This window comes from Bactrocera oleae, chromosome 6, assembly GCF_042242935.1.
Source record: "Bactrocera oleae isolate idBacOlea1 chromosome 6, idBacOlea1, whole genome shotgun sequence".
NCBI lineage: Eukaryota > Metazoa > Arthropoda > Insecta > Diptera > Tephritidae > Bactrocera > Bactrocera oleae.
The window spans coordinates 68,538,086-68,557,610 of record NC_091540.1 but is presented as its reverse complement, the minus strand read 5'-3'; the positions used below and the strand labels follow the sequence as shown (position 1 = coordinate 68,557,610).

The 19,525-nt window shown below is 33.1% G+C and overlaps 1 protein-coding gene across 4 annotated transcripts in view; it reads right to left on the bottom strand.

The window, feature by feature from the left end:
* LOC106625707 (neurobeachin-like protein 1) overlaps positions 1 to 19,525 on the bottom strand; it is an 89,091-nt gene that overhangs the window by 9,718 nt on the left and 59,848 nt on the right. For all 4 annotated transcript variants that reach the window (XR_011397172.1, XM_070112151.1, XM_070112152.1 and 1 more), the window contains 7 exons: positions 19,273 to 19,397; positions 18,900 to 19,207; positions 18,675 to 18,836; positions 18,137 to 18,607; positions 17,835 to 18,007; positions 17,460 to 17,752; positions 17,269 to 17,383 (listed from right to left, as the gene is read on the bottom strand). Coding sequence is in view for 3 of the 4 variants with exons in the window: in XM_070112151.1 (XP_069968252.1) it covers positions 17,269 to 17,383; positions 17,460 to 17,752; positions 17,835 to 18,007; positions 18,137 to 18,607; positions 18,675 to 18,836; positions 18,900 to 19,207; positions 19,273 to 19,397 (1,647 nt within the window). In the remaining variant the exon portion in view is untranslated. The remainder of the gene's footprint in view (positions 1 to 17,268; positions 17,384 to 17,459; positions 17,753 to 17,834; positions 18,008 to 18,136; positions 18,608 to 18,674; positions 18,837 to 18,899; positions 19,208 to 19,272; positions 19,398 to 19,525) is intronic.

Genomic DNA, 19,525 nt, shown 5'->3' with positions numbered 1-19,525 from the left:
TATTGCGTAGAATTAGTTCTCACAACTCCCGGTTCTAAGTTAACAGAATTGACAGTGATTTAATCCGTCCAAGGACTGTTAAAAATTTTTTGCGTAGAATATTGTGAGTAAAGAATCCTATAGGTATACTATGTTACTAAAAAGATCAGTTGTTTCCTAGCAACCCAGCATGTGTGCATGAAACCTGAACCCAGTGGATATATAGAATGGACCAACAAACTGTAAGACGATGATTCATACTTTGAAGTATCGGGATCGAACGATATATTCGAAGAATGTATGGATTCACATCAATTTGAAAGCAATACTTTTTATTTGGTTTACCACACTCAAAATGATCGCAAGAACATTTTTTACTTCTAAATAAAGAAGTGTAAGCGATGGATAACGATAACGAACAACTGCAAGACAGAAGGAATAATTTCGACAAAACAACTAGCAAAGTTTGATGTACCGGCAACTACATGGGGATACGCGATCTACAAAAAGATCCGACTGCAAGTCATTTATAGTATTCCAACATAGTTTGCTTGAAGTTTTGTGTTTTTAATGGAATTACAGTTACGGAATTGTTGAAAACATTGCAAAAGTGTTTTGGGGAGTATACTTCGTCACGAACAAAAGTATTTGAGTGTCACAAAGCATTCAGTGATGGTCGTGAAGCTATAGAAAACGTGCCTCATGTGAGTTGTCTATCCACCACTGATCTCCTAATGACGACAATGTCGAAGCTAAAGAAACAGTGCTTGAAAATCATCGTGTTGGCTTCAGAGAGATATCCGAGGATCTCAACACCTGCCTCTATATTGGCACTAGAGACAACAAGAATCTATATATGGATCACTCTTCTCGGATGGAAGTAAAAATTACAGATTATTTTATTGATTTAAATATTATTTGATTTTCAATATCATTTCTCAGATGGACTGCACATACACATGCATATATATACGACAGTACAAAACAAACGTTTGCGATATAAACTTAAACAAAAGTTTACGATCACTTGTGAATGTCTAGGCTGACGAGCTCGCCCTCACTAGTATGCACCGGTTACACAATAGCAGTAGGCATCTACATTTCTAATTGACAACTTGATTAAGACGAACCGAAAAGAGCAGCCGCCATAACAACAATAAAAGCAACAACAATAGGAGCAATTGCTGGTAGGCCGGTTGGACCTGACAGTCAAAAGAGCACAACGCAACGCCAACAAAAAAAAACGAAAAAAAAAGACGTGAGAAACTCGGTGTGATTGAATGATTGCAAACACACAACAGCACACAGTCACATGCAAGCATGTCATGCACGGCACTTGTAGTACATATATTTATACATCTGTACATACATATGTATGTATATACAGGTGTATGCAGTTAAATGCCACTTAGATAAACCAGCTGACACGCGAGATTTTTAAGATTTACAACTTGATGAGACTTGAGTCGCCTGCCGAGAGAACGGTTGGTTGGTCGTTTAGTCAGTTGGCCGCAAACACTGTGCCGTAACACACTATAAGTACGAATGCGTGTATATGAGTGTAGCGGTGTGTGTGTGTATTTGCATTCAGCTGGCCGCAGCAAACTTTCAGTTACGACTGGATGCGGTTGGTTTGGCCACCACCAACAATACCACCTTCACAGTTATGCCAGCGATTGCATGTCAAACATTTAGCACACACTTCACACAGACACACATGCACACACACACACACATACATAAGTGACTTAAATAATTGTTAATATAATCAAATACAATTGACCGCATGCCAATTTGTATAGAAGTAAAGATTTTTTTTGCTGAAAATTTTCGAATTTTTCGTTAAATCATACTCAATTGAGCCTACAAGATGGGCACACATACATTATACATATTACATACATACATACATACATACCTACTTTCACACAAGCTATTCAAATAAGCCTGTGAGTTTTGCACAATTGTGAAATTTTTTCTTGCAATATGAGGATGTGCGGCACTTTTGGGTAATGCGATGAGAAACTTGCTGTAATAGCGGTAATGTATATACATATATAAAAAAAAAACAAGAAATATTGATAATAATTTTAGCGGTGTTAACTAGTTTTATAATAATGCCACAACTGATAAGTTTTATTATGTTTGCACTTATACACAATATGTCGCGTTCATTTTTTATGCTTACTTAATTAATTGCACTTACTTAATGAAGGTGAGTGCTTTTAATCAGCTCAGCCGTCAAATGTCGTAAGAAGATGCATATACTACAAATAGTACATATACTAAGTACATATGTATGTATACACATACCATATACATATATATTTTATAAGCGATTATTTCCTGTAGTAAAATACATAGAGCTGCTCATTTTGTTCGGTTGAGATAATTTGATTAAACACTTTCAATATGTACTTACGGATGTAGATACAGTATACTATATGTATGTGTGTGTTCGGACTTTGAACGCCAGTATAGGCGCACCTTTTTATTAATTTAGTGTGATTACAATACTACATGGTCTTAAAAGCGTTTGGCCTGATCGAGAGATTGCGCTACAAATAAAACATCGCTCTCCTTGTACGAAAGAGTACTAACCGTAATTAGAATAATGTCACAGTTTCATGTCATTTGATCTAATTGTTCTCAAGTTATTAGTCTCAAAATGACGTTGCCTCTGCTACTTTTATAAACAATGTAAAGAAATGAAAAGCCGGCAAAACCCAACGTTGATACAAAGAAATTATTTGATAGCTAAGCTCGGGTGTAACTGTACATTTTATACTCTTGCAACTTGCAGGGAACAAATGCGGAGGCACGCCTTTAGGTTTTATCAAAACTTTATATCAAACTATCAAAATATCGCTGAGATTTCATCCATTTAAAAAAAGACGATACACTGTTATTAAAATAGATTCCATCTGAATTTTATTAAAATTTCTTAAATTTTTTTTTACTTTTTTGGTATAATTAGAAGATACATGTTTCATGAACAAGCTCCAACCTTTTTCTTTTATTTCAGTTAACTGAAAATGAAGCTAAACATCCCGCCAATTGATGCCTCTTGCCGCGAGAGTCTCAAGAGATCGATTACAATTTTGAAAGAAAAAAAAAATTTAAATCGGATTTTCAAATTTTAATATGTACTTAATAAACGTACTGAGTGTGAATATTATTCATTTATTTTTTCCATTTCAAATAAGCCTCCAAAAATTGGCTCAAATTCAGGCGTTTACAAGTATCGCCCCCTTATGCCAAAGACAGACATATGAGTACTATATGTCAAATACAATTACTACAATTTTTGTAGTATGCTACAGAAACCATATGTGTGTCAACCGTATTTTCTACCCCAAAAGCTTTAAGCGCTTCGGCCAAAATCATATACTTGCTGTCACTTTGACATGGAAAACAAAATTAAAATTCGCAATTAATGTACTTTTTCTAGAAATCAATCTTTTATATTGCTTGGTCGTTTTTATTGCCCGTAGAGATGAGTAAAATATTTCCTTTCCCTTCTCAGGTAATAAAATATTTAAAGATTCTTTGCTGTTATAAGCAACTTGGCATCATTTCCCCATTATATTTATTTCCCTTTAGTTGATTTTAATTTTTTTGCATCAGCTGATGAGTGTCAAACTTATAGAGCTTTAGTTGTAGTACGGAAACAATATGTTTGTCTTTAGCATATACAAACATTCAATTAGAAATATTTCGTATACAAAAAAAACATACTTTGAACTTCTTTGAATTCGGTACACAATTGAAAGCAACGTTCTCTGGCGAGTCATCACCTTCTTTATTTCTGTCATTTTTGTCTGATTAGCCACAAAATGCGGCCTTCAGCTTCTGCAGCGAATGTTGTAACGAATATGTTCAGGGTTGAAACGTTTGAACCTCCTTGACCATATTGATCTATCATTTAGTGTATTCTTGCGATTAACCCAAAATATCGATTATTCTCATTTAGGCGAGGCCAAGCTGAGACTTGTCGTATTTTATTTTTGTTCATGGGCAGATCATTTTCAACTTCTTGATAACACTATAGCTGTGTCACGTTAGATTCTTTCTCTGATTTGAACAGTAATATTGTTGTAGTTGGTATTGTAATTGATACCAACTTTGCAGTAAGAAATGTCACGAGACTTTTCAATGAGAATACATAGTATATGCCGAAAGTATGAGACAATTTTGTAGATAGCTGTATGTTAATAGATTTCATAAAAATATTTCCAATAATTTTTGGACGAATTTTGATTTTATAATATATACACCATATATTGATTGATTATTTCCGGGCTCTTCGTCGGGTTAAGGGTTTGTGATATTTTATTGGAAATAAAAATGTGTATTTTATTCTATTTAATAAAACTGATAATGAATATTTTATTTTAATGTACAGATACATACATAAGTTTGATATTTCATAAGATCTTCTACGCATTAATATTCTGTAAAGTGGATCACCATTATAATTACATTATTGCAGCAAATTATTGTCATGTTAACCAACAAACGCCCAAATACAAATTTTTTACTTTGTCAAATTAAAAAGTTATACACACAATATAACTTCATTTTGATCCATCAGTTTGTATGTATGGTATGTATTTACTATAGTGGTCCGATATCGGCGGTGCTGACAAATTAGCAACTTCTGAATATCTCAAAACCTAAGGGAATGCAAGTAGTTCGCGGTTGTATAGACGGACTGGCTAAATAGACTCAGTTTTCGACGTTTCCTTTTGTGTGTTAAGAAAGCAAACGTAGTATACCCTATTCATGATATATAAATAATAGTAGAAAAAGGAAGATATATAATATTAAACCATGAGGTTAAATAAGATTACTAACTTTATTTGGTTAGCTATGCAGCTAAGTAGAATTCAAGCCGAAAGTTTACTGGGTGCATAGAAATATTAATATTTTAATTTTTATATGAATATGTTTGTAAGTATGGGTATTTCCAATATGCATTTAAATTTCATAATTATTTATTAATTGTATGACGACAATGAGGCCGGCGGCGCGTCCGACCATAATGAGATTGACGGCTGTGATGCAAGGGCGCAGCACTGTGGAGGAATTGACCGTTGGCATTTACACAGACTAAATACTAGAAATATTTTCTGATAAGAATTAAGTTATAAATCTTAAAAAATCCGGGACAAGTGTGAAGGGAAATTTTTAATTATACAAATATTAGAAGCAAAAATTTTCAGATTTAGTAACAATATGTATACGCATTCAATACATATCTAGTTATGAGATATAGAGATCTAGTCTCCATATCGAGAAAGTCTTACCGAATAACGAATATCCTCAAGAATTTTGAATTGCGCATTACTTAGGGAAACAAACTCTCTATAGGGCTCAAGAAAAAATTCTAATGGAGTAAAGAGCCGCATCGACACACCCATTATATTACTTCTTAACATTTTCAATGGAGTAATGCCGAAGAATCGATTGAAATCGAGTGTGAATTCAATAAATTTGCGCAGTTCACATCGAAACGATGACACTTGCCACTTGCGAGATAACGAACAACTGCGTTCGGTATGCAAGCACATACATACCTGATATATGCATTAATGACTTTTTTTTTAATACAAATCAATAACTATAATTTAAATATATATGTATGTATTTGTGTCAGTGTGCTTTACATACAGGCATTCGTTTTTATTAAGACACTGATATGCTCGTAATATGTTAATTTCCATATTTCAACACACAATATGCGTTCGATTGGTTTGAAAATGTAGAAAAAGCCAACAGCAAAAAAAAAAAAATTAAATAAATAAATTATCGACAGCTGAAGCCAATGTGCGCGTTCGATGATAAAGTCAATTGTCGCACGACTTACGCGCATACGCAAGTCCAGCAGGCGTTACGAGTGAGTTATCTGTGCCAGATCGCGAGACGTGACACGGACGAGGAAAACACGCGACGTGTAATGCGTAATTTCTTGTATTACGGCGGTCGATTCACTTTCAATTATTGACAATTAGGTAAATTTTATTCATAAAAGTATAAATATTGACTTTAGCGTTTTCAACTTTGCTCATTTATATGCTATTTATAAGCGATATACAAAGGTTTTTTTGGATACGAAATAAAATAGGGATTCATGTAGACGAGTCGTCTCGAATGATACAATACTAAACGGTTTGCAAAGCATGTTCTGTGATCTTATCTTTCGGTCTTAAAATTAAGCACAAGATTTCGAAACATCTATCAATACAAGTACATATTGATCGATTCACACGTGATTTTTCAGCATTTGTATTTGAAAAGTTTATCGTTAGAAAATTACCGTAAAACTACCTCAAAAATGTTACTTATGTGCGGGTATGTGGTATATAATATATATAACAATAGTTAAAGAATTGATACAATATTTTTTTGCTCATAAATGTCGACTTTATATTATAGATAATAATACTATTATTGATATGCTGGGTGAATATTAACTTAGGTCAATAAATAGGATTCTAATTTTTATTGAATAATTCTATAGGAAGGTAGTCAAGACTAAGGCAGTCAAATACGGATTTCTGTGGTTGAGTACGCTCCAAATAATGGTAAGTAACTTTTGGGATCAGATGTAAGAAACAGATACGTTCTTCAATCAAAGCTATTCTACATTTTTATTATAATTTGTATGCAGTATCTACTTACATACTTGTACATATATGTATATAATAATCAGTTCAATGTTTGCCTTTTGCTTTGAGAATGTTTGTTTACCGCACTGTTGATCGTTTTTTCCCAAATATAATATCTATAGTGAATGCCAGAAAGAGAAGTAGTCGTTCTCGCGTGATTCGATCCAATTCAGCCAAAAAAAATTATTCGCCAACGCATTCGCAGAATCTCCTGAGAAAACAGAAAATTATGTCAAGTGAAAGAGGTTAGCCTACCATCAACTGCTCATTTTCTGACATTAGGCTCAACAGATGCTTTAAGAAGCAAAATGACAAAATGTACGCATATGTGTCCATGACGCAAAAAATGTTATTTCAAGGGTTCAACGTCGTCTCCATTCATCTGCTGTAATGGTTTGGTGGGGAGTCTCCTGTAAAGGGGTTACACTTCTTCACTTCTGTAAAAACAGGATTAAAACTGGGATAAAAGCAATATTCCTGGCTTCATAGCTGCAGATAATTGGTCGTTGGTAAGTCCAGATTTGAATCGATTGGGCAAAAGTAAGTGGTCAAAGTTGGAGAGCATGGCCTTTTAAATACGCCACAGAAATTTGAAGTCTCTAAAATTATTTGGTTCGAGCAGCGTCAATACAAATAGTAGCTGTGGGTGCTGCTATTGATCAATGGCCGAATTGTTTGAGGGCTTATGTGAATGCAAAATATGACCATACCGAATAAAAGTGTGTACATCGCTCATTTAATATATTCATTAATTAATAAAAGTAACTTTATTAAACAATGTATACTGGTTTCATTTTTATAACGGCCTGAACTTATAACAGAACTTATTGCAGGACTAAGTATTTTAATTTAAAAAGACTAATATTATGAGCTAAACATACCGAAAAATTTTTTCCTATACAATTTTTTTATTCAAAATATATCAGGGGTATTATGTAAATCGACCTCGTAGAAAGCTTAAAAACTTAAAGTTAAATATATTACAGAAATTCGCATATAAATTTCATTTGAGAAAGAACCAAAAGTTGGGTCTACAACAGCACAAAATGCCCAACATATTATTAAATTTATATTGATGTATTTTTTGCAAGTTGCAAGCCTAAATTTTATGATGATAAAATCAAATTAAAGTCATCTGATTATATAAAACCTTTCGAAAGGTAATAACATCGAATTTCAGAATCTGGTATCTTCTCGAAACATCAGTAGGCGATTCCCGCCAGCAGATAGATTTATTATCGACAAGGAATGAGTAAGAATTTCTGCTTTAAAAAATTAAGAATTTTACGTCAAAAAATAAAAAAAAAAGAAATGGATACAGTTGTGTTTTAATATTTAATTGCTTACAACTATTCTGGTAGCTTGATTAATACATGCAATATGTTGCCAAGATTAAAAACAAACATTTGCTAATATAGTCTAGAAAAACAAACACACGGGCGACAGCCATGATCTTTCAAAATCTTATACAAATACTATAACTATCAAGTGCATACTAATTATGTTGAATATCAATGTGCGAGTGCGAATAATGACCAGATATAATACAAATATTTGCTGATTAAGCGCATAGTAAGTAAAGTCACAAGCTCGATGTCAGAGGAGATGTGTCTCGATTTATTTATTGGTTTATTAAATGTGTAAAGTGTGAATGAATCAATTAGTCGACTAAATTATACTACAGTTATAATTGTTATTTTTAAAAATTATTGTTTTTTTTTGGCTATTGGTAACACACACTTTAGACACGACGTCATTCTAACTTTCGGAAACTGTTAACAGGTTGCTAAGTATAAAATCACGTAAACGTTTAATCGCTCACGTTTACACGTCTACACGTTACAATTTACAATTTAAATATAGAACAATCATAACGACATGATGATTGTTGAACTAAAATAGACACTTTCGAAAAGTGGTTGTAAAGCGCATACTAATATATAGCCGTAAGTGAGCTTAATGTTAACCATGTAGATAAATATTTATTTGTGTATGTATAGTCACTTGTGGTTATAAGTGTTCATTTAGTATATGTATATTTATAAAGTGGCACTTAACGGTGGATATATAAGTTAACTATTTGAAAAGCTTAATAATTTTTTGTTAGTTGGCAGCACAAATCTTGGACGTGAGGGCTTTTGTCACGCTACTCTAATTTGCTATTCGAAAACCCAGAGATAGTGGAAGTCGTGTTTTAAGGGGTTACATCCACTTGTGAATTTCAAAAAATTGCATTTTTTGCATATATGTATGTCTATTGTTAATATATTTGAAAATATTCTTCGAAAATTTGAAGTTGATCCGGCTAATAGTTTCGCAGATATAACTGCATTTGTAAGAATTTTTTAACTTAGTGTAATCGGTTCTCAAAACTTTAAACGCGTCTTTTTGAAACGCTGTTTTCAGAGACGGTAAGGAAATTTTCTCCCAAACAGCTGGACCGGTCGACTTGAAATTTACACACGACCTTCTTAAACACATTTGTCAAGTATTTGTAGAAGAAATACGATTTTAGTATACAAATTTCAATTTTTTCCGCCACTCTGTGTAAATATTGTGAAAAACAAACGAATTTTTTCTCTTCAACCATTACTTGTATTCACTTATAATAATAATTATTTTTGGTTTTACGATTTGAAATAATTTTAAAGAGAAACATCTTGCTAGCCAGCAAACACATTTTATCGGAAGCCCTCCTGGAGATCGGCTACGAGATTTAGGGAATCTAAAACTTTCCACATGAATCACCGATAATCAAAGTACTTTAAATTATATTAATGTACATGTATTTATTAAATAAATGCCTCTTCATAAAAAATTTACCAGAAAAACTATTTTTACTGATATGCAAGTGGTTAGATAACCTTGACTACTTAGAAGTAGTTCTGCACCAAATCGACCTAGTCAATCGTCAGTCTTTAGATATAAAACGCATATACTTGTATGTACATATATTCGATTAAAGTAGATATGTACTTATGAGTATACATATGTATGTCTTAATTACGACGTTAGTTGAGTAATACATCTTAAAGTAGATAGTGTTGATAAAAGACGGTATCGTGCTTACAAAGTCTATTTTGAGTAATCATATGCGCAATTCGTTAACTAAATCACGAATCGTCAATAATGTTTTATCACGTATACACTTATTTATATACATTTTGACAAATAAAAGTATATAATTATTAGTTAGTTTTATTATTTGGACAACATATTCTTACGTACAGTTATTTAAGTTACTTAAGAACAATAAAAAACGTTAACTTCAGTTGCACCGAAGCTATGAAACCCTTCACAAATGCAAAGGTTCCTTACAAGTACTTTTATAGGGTCTCCGACGTTTCCTTACAAACTTCGTGGTAAACTTAATATACCCTGTACAGGGTATAATTAATACAATAATAAATTTTGGATCGAAAATCAGAATTTCATTTAAGATATATAAATTATCCGTATGTATTGTATATATACATATGTATTTATGTACGATAGGCGAGTAAATTTATTTTGTGTCAACATATTTCACAATGTGTCACTTTGATTGATATCGGTTAATTACTGTCCGAGTTATGAGTAATATTCCACAAAAAGAAGCGGTGTCTTGTGAGTATTTCGAACGAAGTTGACGAATTCGTAATCAGGCGAAACACTTCACAAATTGATTATTAACTTAAAATTAATAATAAAAATACAAAAAAAAACTATTATACAATCTTCAAGACATATTATCATATCGCAAGTACTTACATACATATGTATGTATGATTGTACAGCAAAAGAATGCTGCCACTGAATGGCCTCAATAAAATTACTACCTACCACGTTGTGGCAGCTGATAGAGGAAGACTAGTGAACACGTGATAACAAGTGTATTATGACTAATAATTCAAGTGACCACTCTTATACAAATCATAGCCTATCACATGCATGTGTTTATCTAAGAAAATATCTCTATCACACCACACACAAAGGTAAGACTAGGAGAGAGGGGTCGAATGTACAGCCGTATAGTCACACGGTTATTTAATTTTGGGCCTCCCGCCCATGTAGGAAAAATGTTGCTGACAATAAAAAAATGTGTGAGTTTAAGAAGTTTCAAAGAGACAAAATTTTAAATTAGTATTTTCATGTCATCACTCAATTTTAAAGAAAGAAATTTTAGCTACCAATTGAATTGCGAATTTTTTTATTAGAAATATTCAATGTTAAATGCTAAACGTTGGGATTAAAAATTTAAAACGTAATTTTTTATGGCATAACCGGAATTAAAAATTGAAAATAATTTTTTTTTTTTAAACTTTTTTTTTTAATTATAAACTTGGGAATAGCTTTTTTTTTTAATTTTTCAATCTGGTGTTTGGAATTATTTTTTTTTTAATTTTGTTTCCGGTTTTTGTAATTAAAAATTTCAGAGTTTAATAAGATTTTCGGGAATACAAAATAAAAAAAAACTAATTTAAATGCCAATTCTATTATTTTTTAATTCATTCCGTACGACCTTGCCATGTGAATATACCATAGATATATATTAGTTATTTAACCTACGAAAGAAAAATTTTTTTTGGAAAAATGCGATTTTTTTCTCTCTTTCCTCTAAGCTCGATACACTTAACACAATTTGTTTGATTCGTCGGCACAATACTTTTTTAGAGGTGTGCATGTTAGGTCAGAGATATCGGGTCTACCGTTAGTCTAATCGGATAATTTTAAGTAATATATCAAACAAAATTTCTTATATATATTGCCTACAACTAGACTAAGTCAATCCATGTTTTTTTTTAACCCTATAAAGTGATTTCCGTATCTGATGTATTGTATATTTGTATATCTCGGCCATTGGTCGGTATAAGCCGAACTATATTCCGAGAACCAAGAAAATGTAAGGAAAGATTCCACAAAAAATATGTATAGTAAAAATAATTCGTCTGAAGGCGGTCTAATTTTCCGCGGTTGCCGTCAGAAATACATATGTATGTATGTATGTACATAAATGCAATAAATTTTTCAGACATATTATTTTTATAATCACCAAAACATAATTATAGAAAAAGCAGTGTGATACGTTGGTCCCGACTAAATGAAGACAATATAGTCCAAAAGAGTACATACGTACGCATACCTATTCGTGAATATGAATCGGGCATATTTGACTATATCGTTGCGTTTGTGTTCGTCACATTTCATTCTTATTCATATCGGCGGAACTGTTCACCGTTGCTGGCATTACTCGCGCCCCTTTGGCGCCAAATCTATATATATTTACATTATATGTTCCATGTATATATATGTATGTGTGTATGTGTACGTATAATTTATACCGTAGCGTAAGAATTTAAGACGCAGTAGAGAAAATTCGCTTAATCCACTTGTCCGACGACACATATATTTTTTGATAGTAATTTGTTTGATTAATTTATTGAATTTGCCGTGAGAAATGCTAACTTGAGTGCGGCGCGTAGGCTGCTACTTCCTCTACAAATACTATTCTGCAAATGTAGGCAATCTGTGCCCTACAGCGCGCCGCGTTGCCCAACACATTTCAACAATTGAGCTCGCTTTAGCTTTCAGTTGAGCTTTAAAAATGCGACGCACAAGTTAAATTACCCAAAAAAAAAAAAAAATGAAAAAATTTAATAAAATTTTTGATGGCGATGCAAATATAGTATACACATACCCACGTAGATGTGTGTGATTGCTTGCACTCAAAGTCACACTAATCAAGAAATTTTGCATATTGATAAGACAGGCCCACTTTTGCTGCCAGCCCGTATGTATCTGTGTGTGTGTGTGCGTTGTGAGCAATGATTTCTTTTTGTATGGACATATGACTGTTTGTATTGAGGCATATAAATTAATTTTAATTTTAATAAATTTATTTATGAAGCCATATTACTGAGGGTATATTAGAATACATCTGCGGTAAAAAAAGCGAAAAGCGAAATCGTACATCTATAAACGCATCCATACATACATATACAATACCTGCGAGTATATCAATTCATTTATTGCCATTTAATTGACCATAGGGGCGCGTCAGTCGCCAATGCTCGTTCGTTATTCTACATAATTATGTATATACATACTTACATATAACGGCATAATAAGTGATGACAGGCAAAAAATGTATGAATATACTAGATACTTTATATTATAATAAAACACTTGTTGCGTGCATAAATTAAAATATAAATGCAAAATATTTTTAATATTTTTATTGGCGTCGACATTTCAATGGAATCTTAATGTCACAATTTTATATATGTATAAATAATACTCACTGACCGACATATTTGGCACAAAACTTGTTAGAATAACGAAAATCATTATAAGAAGTATAGCAGAGTTGGAGGTAGTATATTTTTGCCAATATCACATACCAATAACATGCCACAGACTAATAAAATACTCTTAGGGTTTCATTAAGGTACCTCACATACAATCACCAATCATATGGAGTAAAGTCAGCCGAAACTTGCATGCCAGAAAAACGAAAGCAAAAACAAAAAAAAAACAAATTTTTAACAAGTGGATATACCTTCAATCTATCAGGTAGGTCATAGGTGGATTAGTCATTGTAATTGTCATAAAAGGTAGTAAACGGGTAAATAACCCAATATTCACGGAGACTAAAGATCAAATGGTCACATTCATTGCTCATCAATTAAAAAGTCCTACAAGTTTTAAATCTGCTTTGAACAACTGTTAGATAAGGTAAGATGCTTCAAGAACTTGTTTTTTTATAATCAACGCGGTTTTTTTTTTTTAATTTGACAAAAACTGCTGATAAAGCACTGCTTGAAATATTCAAAATTTCAATTAGTAAACTATAATGCTTAGTGTGTATAAGAAATTTGAAACTATTCACTCTCTCACAGCATCTTCTTTTGAATCATTTTCGTTTCGTTTCTTGGGAATTTTTTAATTCCAATGGTTTGCGTAAATTTCCTGCCATTAATTATGATTTCATAGAATTTCCGTAATTAATAATGAATAATTTTTCATAAAGTGATAAGCGTAGACGGGGGCTTACTTTATGAATGTCTTATACATTTATTCTCTTGAATACATTTATATTAATTATCATTTTAGAGTATAAATTGTGAATTTTCCGATAGGTTACTCATTTTTAATACGATCACTTGAATTTAATCTCAAAAATGTTTAGTCATCGTTACAAGAAAGGATGTTCTTGCATAGTTTTATTGACACAATTTACTGTCATTTATGTACATATATACCATTTTGGAGCACAGCCTAAATAAGTAAAATGTTACGTGTTGTGTTTGCAGAGGGCACAGGGATGAGCATGCGTATACGTAACATTAAATTTCTTGGAAATATGTATATATATATGTACATTAGGGTGTCGGTTTTTAACAGGTTGATTTTGTTTTACGAACGCCCCCTGAAGATTCGGTTTTTGCCCTAAAAACCAAGATCCAACGCAAACAAGTGGTTTAATTTCAATTTAAACCGTGTCTAAGTTATTATAGTTTATTTTGTGCATAAAAAATTAAAAAATCATTTTTTTTTATATTTTCAAAGTTTAACTATTCAAGAATATTTTTCAAGAAGATTTTTCAAATGTTAAATTATTTTCGGAGATATAGGTATTATAAGAATACAGAGATATAGGAACATGCGAGACTTTACACGCGTTTTTCTCGAAACAGTCGTTTTGTAACGATAACCACGATTTCGCAGCTTCTACTGGTCCGATACACTTGAAATTTTTAGAAGGTCTTTTTTATGTATTTATGTTTTTCCTGTATTTTTGTAACGTTAATAAATAACTAATAAAAACAAATGGATACTAAATATATGAATTGAATTTTTTACAACACTTCGAAAATTACCTGAAATGCATGTCTCTAAATTAGAATACCCCTTAAACAAGTAACCCTACAACCTTGAAGAAATGATATTCTAATATAATTATGCATATTCCTTTTGTAATATATAATTTCATCGAACTTTAAAAATAATAAACTAAAGAAACTTTTAACATTTCAAAATGCCATCATAATGTACGAGTAGCTTCTAAAATATTACTGTCAGTGAGTGGCAGAGATGTTGCTGAAAAAAATGCTTAGTCATAGTTGAAGTCTCAACAAAAAAAAAAAACAACAAAAAACGTTAACTTCGGTTGCACCGAAGCTATAATACCCTTCACAAATACAAAGGCCCCTTACAAGAACTTGATTCCGAACGTTCAATTTGTAGGGTAGCTATATGATATAGTTATCTGATCTGACCAATTTCTGCGGAGAATAATTGGTTGCCTTAAGCAATAACTTGTGCCTAATTTCGTGAAGATACCTAGTCAAATAAACAAATCTTCCATGCAAGCACTTTACTCCAATCGTTCAGTTAATATGGCAGCTATATGCTATAGCCATCCGATCTATACAATTTCTTTGGCGATTAGATTATTGCCTTAAATAATAATCCATGCCAAGTTTCGTGAAGATAGCTCGTCAAATGAAAGAGTTTTCCATACAAACTCTTGATTCAGATTGTTCAGTGTGTATGGCAGCTATATGTTATAGTGGTCCGATATCGGCCGTTCCGACAAATGTGCAGCTTCTTTGTGAGAAAAGTACAGGTGCAAAATTTTAGATCGATAGCTTAAAAACTGAGGAACTAGTTTGTATATATACAGACAGACGGAGATGGCTAAATCAACTCAGCTCATCATGCTGTTCATTTATGTATATATTTTATAGGAGTGGCAAACTTAATATACCCTGTTCAGGGTATAATAATTATCAAAATGTGTGACATTTCTTCGAAGACAAATGATTAATGGGCCACTTTCTTATGTAAATATTTGGGCTGATATCAGTGCTACATATTCATTTACCTAAAAATGTGTGCTTAATACATTGCTTTGCACATATTTACAATGGACATAAATGTGGTAGGTATGTGTTGGGGTTTACTAATCCAATTTCCTTGCTGATAACACCGTTCAAAGTAAACACATGCATAAACGTGTAGAAGCAACCAAATGTAAGTACATACGCATGTATGTATTATGGTTCTCATTACGTGTATACTTATGGGCACTAGACACGAGATAACACCATCACGTGATATACTTGTACTATGTTCACGGTTTGTATAACGCCTTTTTGGTCACAGAACCGTTCATACATATGTGCACAATGCATACATTTGTATGTATGTATACTTGTATATATGTGAATATGCGGGTATGTATGCACCTATGTACATCGGTAAGACTAGACAATTTCGTATCATAAACGAGCAGTAGTTGTTAGCTTAGCATGATAAGAGCGTATGCAATTACTTATTTCGAATACTCTGCACCGTTTTCTTTTAATGTCTGTCTGCCTATATGTGTGCATGTATGTATGAATGTATGCATGTTCGCAGCCAATGGAAATTGAGGCAAACTATAAAAATGTTGTCGTAGGTCATTGACTAAATACTAGTAGAGATATGTTAGCTGCAGCCGTTCATGGACTTTAGAGCATATGCGCATATGTTCTTGACTAAATTAAATGCTGATAGAGCAAAAAATGTATAAGCAGAGTGTGTAAATGTTGCATACATCTAGTGATAATTATTGCGTTAATGTATGTTAACGGCAATTTGCGTGTTACAAATTTAATCTCATTTAAAATAAAATAATTTAATCGCTTTAAGCAAAGCAATGGAATATGAAACTGATTATTGTAGTTGTTTGAGTTTAGATAATTCGAGATGAAATGTTGGCTTTTGATAAGAATTTTAGCATTTTTTCGTAACATTATACTAAATGTATTACAATAGAAAAAGAAAAAAAAAATCAAATGTCTATACTGCCTCTTAGAATACACACGATGTACGAGAGGAAATAGGCTACAGTTCTTTTAGATCGATTTGAAAAGCGGTTCCGACAATAATTAAGAAATACCGTTGACTCCGGCTGTACCGAAGCTCTAATACCCTTCACATGTATAACATAAAAGGGTATACAAATAACTTTATATTGGTTTTGATTGGCCAGTTTTATGGCAGCTATATGCTATAGTAGTCCGATATTGGGGGACAAATGTGTAACTTTTTGAGGAGAAAAAGAAGTATGCAAATTTCAGGTCAATATCTCAAAAATTGAGGGATAAGTTCGCGTATGCCCTTTATAAATGTATGTATATGCTAATAATCAGTAGAAAATTTTGAATTTTGAATGTTAAATATTGCTATAATATAAACCGATTTAATTAAACACGAAACATGAACATTTTAAAAATAGCTTGCTTATATAATTTTTTCGCACAATTTTCTATGGGGAAAATAAATCTAAAATATCCAAAAAACAATCGTTAACATTCTTTGTTGATAGAGTTAACATTTCAATGTAATCCAAATAGGAAATTTTAATATCATATTTGAATAACTCTGTTAATGTGCAGAGTGGAATGCATTATTGTAGCCTACTTTCAGGCTGCAGTTGCGAAGCTTACAATCGCCACGTGAAAAAAATTACCATATTAATTTGGGATTTAAGATATAAATATAGTACATATGTATATGCAAATAAAAAAAAACATGCCTAAAACTCAATTTAGTATCTTCTCTAAATTAATATAATTTATGCATCACTTACCATGATATGAAACAGTAACGAATGAAATTTGTACGCAGGTCTCAGTACAGCCATTTGGTTTCAGTGTGCGCACAAATTGGCCATCCTGTATGGTGTACACGTTCACAGTACCGTCCTAAGTCATTAAATACATACAAACAAAATTAGAATTGAGCAAAATCGACCTTTTGCTTAATTAGGTGAATTATTACCAGTGATCCCGAAACGACCATATCCAATTCAGTGTAAATGGCGACACTCGAAATGGCGTCGTCGTGACCGTAGAGTGTGGTCAATGGTTTGGGCGAGAATGCATTCTGCGTATTCAGCTGTGTAATCGCCTGCAGATGCGCCTGCCCAGTAAGCGCGTGCATTGGAATGTTTGTGCTGGCCGTTACATTGCCGTACTGTTGTGTCTGTATACTCCAAACGATGCAGGTACAGTCGCGCGAACCGGTCACTAAGTAAGAGCCGCAGTTGTCCAACGCCAGACAGGTGATGATGTCTAGTAAAAGGAAAAAAAACAAAGAGATCTTAAATATTTAAGAAGACACAGTTTTGGAGAGTATAGAAACTTCAATACAAACCCAAGTGCCGCGTCACAGAGGCCACTGCTTTCCCCTTATGTAAATTATAGACACGCAGTGAGTTGTCCCAAATGCCACCCGCATACAGCAGTTTGCCATCTGTGCTCACTGCGAACAGTTGTGAATGTGGATTTTGCGAGGGATGGAAGGGGCCAAAAATGCGTTTGCGGTTTCTAAAACAGTAAAAAAATCGTATTAAAACAAAATAGAGTTAGAGTTACCTGTAAAGCTTATTATAGATCTAAGCAGACAGTTTTTATGTTACCGCAACTACGGTCATATTATTTTTCACCTCTACTTACTTCAAATTGGTAGTTGTTGCATCGATTTCCAGCAGAAATCCCCGATCCTTATCATAGGACATCCATGAATTAGCACCAAGTATACAGGATTTCGATATGCTGACAAGTACATCTGGACTGAGTTGTAGAAATGAGCGCGGTGGACTGCGAGGTGCGCTCAGGAAGACAATAGGATCTTTTGGCGTTGATAGCTCACAATAATATTGCACAACCTTATCGAGAAATTGCGTAAGATCCGGTCGTTTCAATTCGGCGCGCACCAGTTTGAGTGCGGTCTCCTCTTGTGTCAAACGGCGCGGATGTGGCTCACGCAATAATTGTGATGGCACTTGACCGAAGTTGTTGATCATACCTTCAACAGCTTCACGTTCAACGGGATTGGTAATTTTATCCAAATCGACGGCACCTTCATATGAACAATAGTAAAAAACGTTCAGCGCTTCGACAGCTTTGGGGCCTTTTTGTTTGTAGCTGTGGTAAAATAAGGTTTTGAACTTAGTTGGCTGAAAGCAAACTTGTTCCTCATGAAAAGGCTCACCCAAAAATCAAATCGATCCAATGGTGTAGATTTTGACTCACATATTCCGATTCTAAAGCACGTCGGTGTATAGCTATAAACTCCTCCGGTGTGTTAGCCCATGTTGGCAGTATGACATCATCCACCTTTTCTTTTGTTATTTGCAAGTGACCCAAATCAAATCTAAAAGTGGTAAATTATTGGATATAGTTCGATTATAAAACAAAAATTATAAAATATACATACTTGTTCATATTTTTCAGAAACTCAGGAAAATAAAAGAATTCTGGTATCAGCTCCTTCACATCGTTCGGATTGTCCATTAACAATTTCCACGTTTGTGGTATCGAATGGAATTGCCGATCGGCCACATCGAAGCGTCCACTTTGCAACTCAATGTGTAGCGAAGTAAATGGTTCCACGCGCAGCAAATAATGCAGAACACCACCAGAATTAGAGTAATGTGTGCCGTAATGAAATTTCGGTATCGCACCCGAGGGGTCTTCGAATGACTCGTATTTGATGCGTACACCAGCCTCATTTTTAGGATTGATCTAAAGTTGGCATGTTATTATAGTATAAAATATTTGAAATAGTGTAGGATATTAGAGTAGCTTACCACACCAACAGGCTTGGAGAGATCGCGAAAAGATTTTGGATCGGTTAAGTCTAAAACATCACTGGTATAGTCGGACAATATCCAAGGAAATACTGGGTACTGACTGAGGTCATTGTAAGAGCGACCTAAAAAGCCATGGAAACAAAGTATAACATTGTACATAGAAGTAGACTTATTATTATTAAAAAGCAATAATTATTTCAAAAATGTATTAATAACAAGTAATCAAGGTTTATTTGTATATATTAATTTC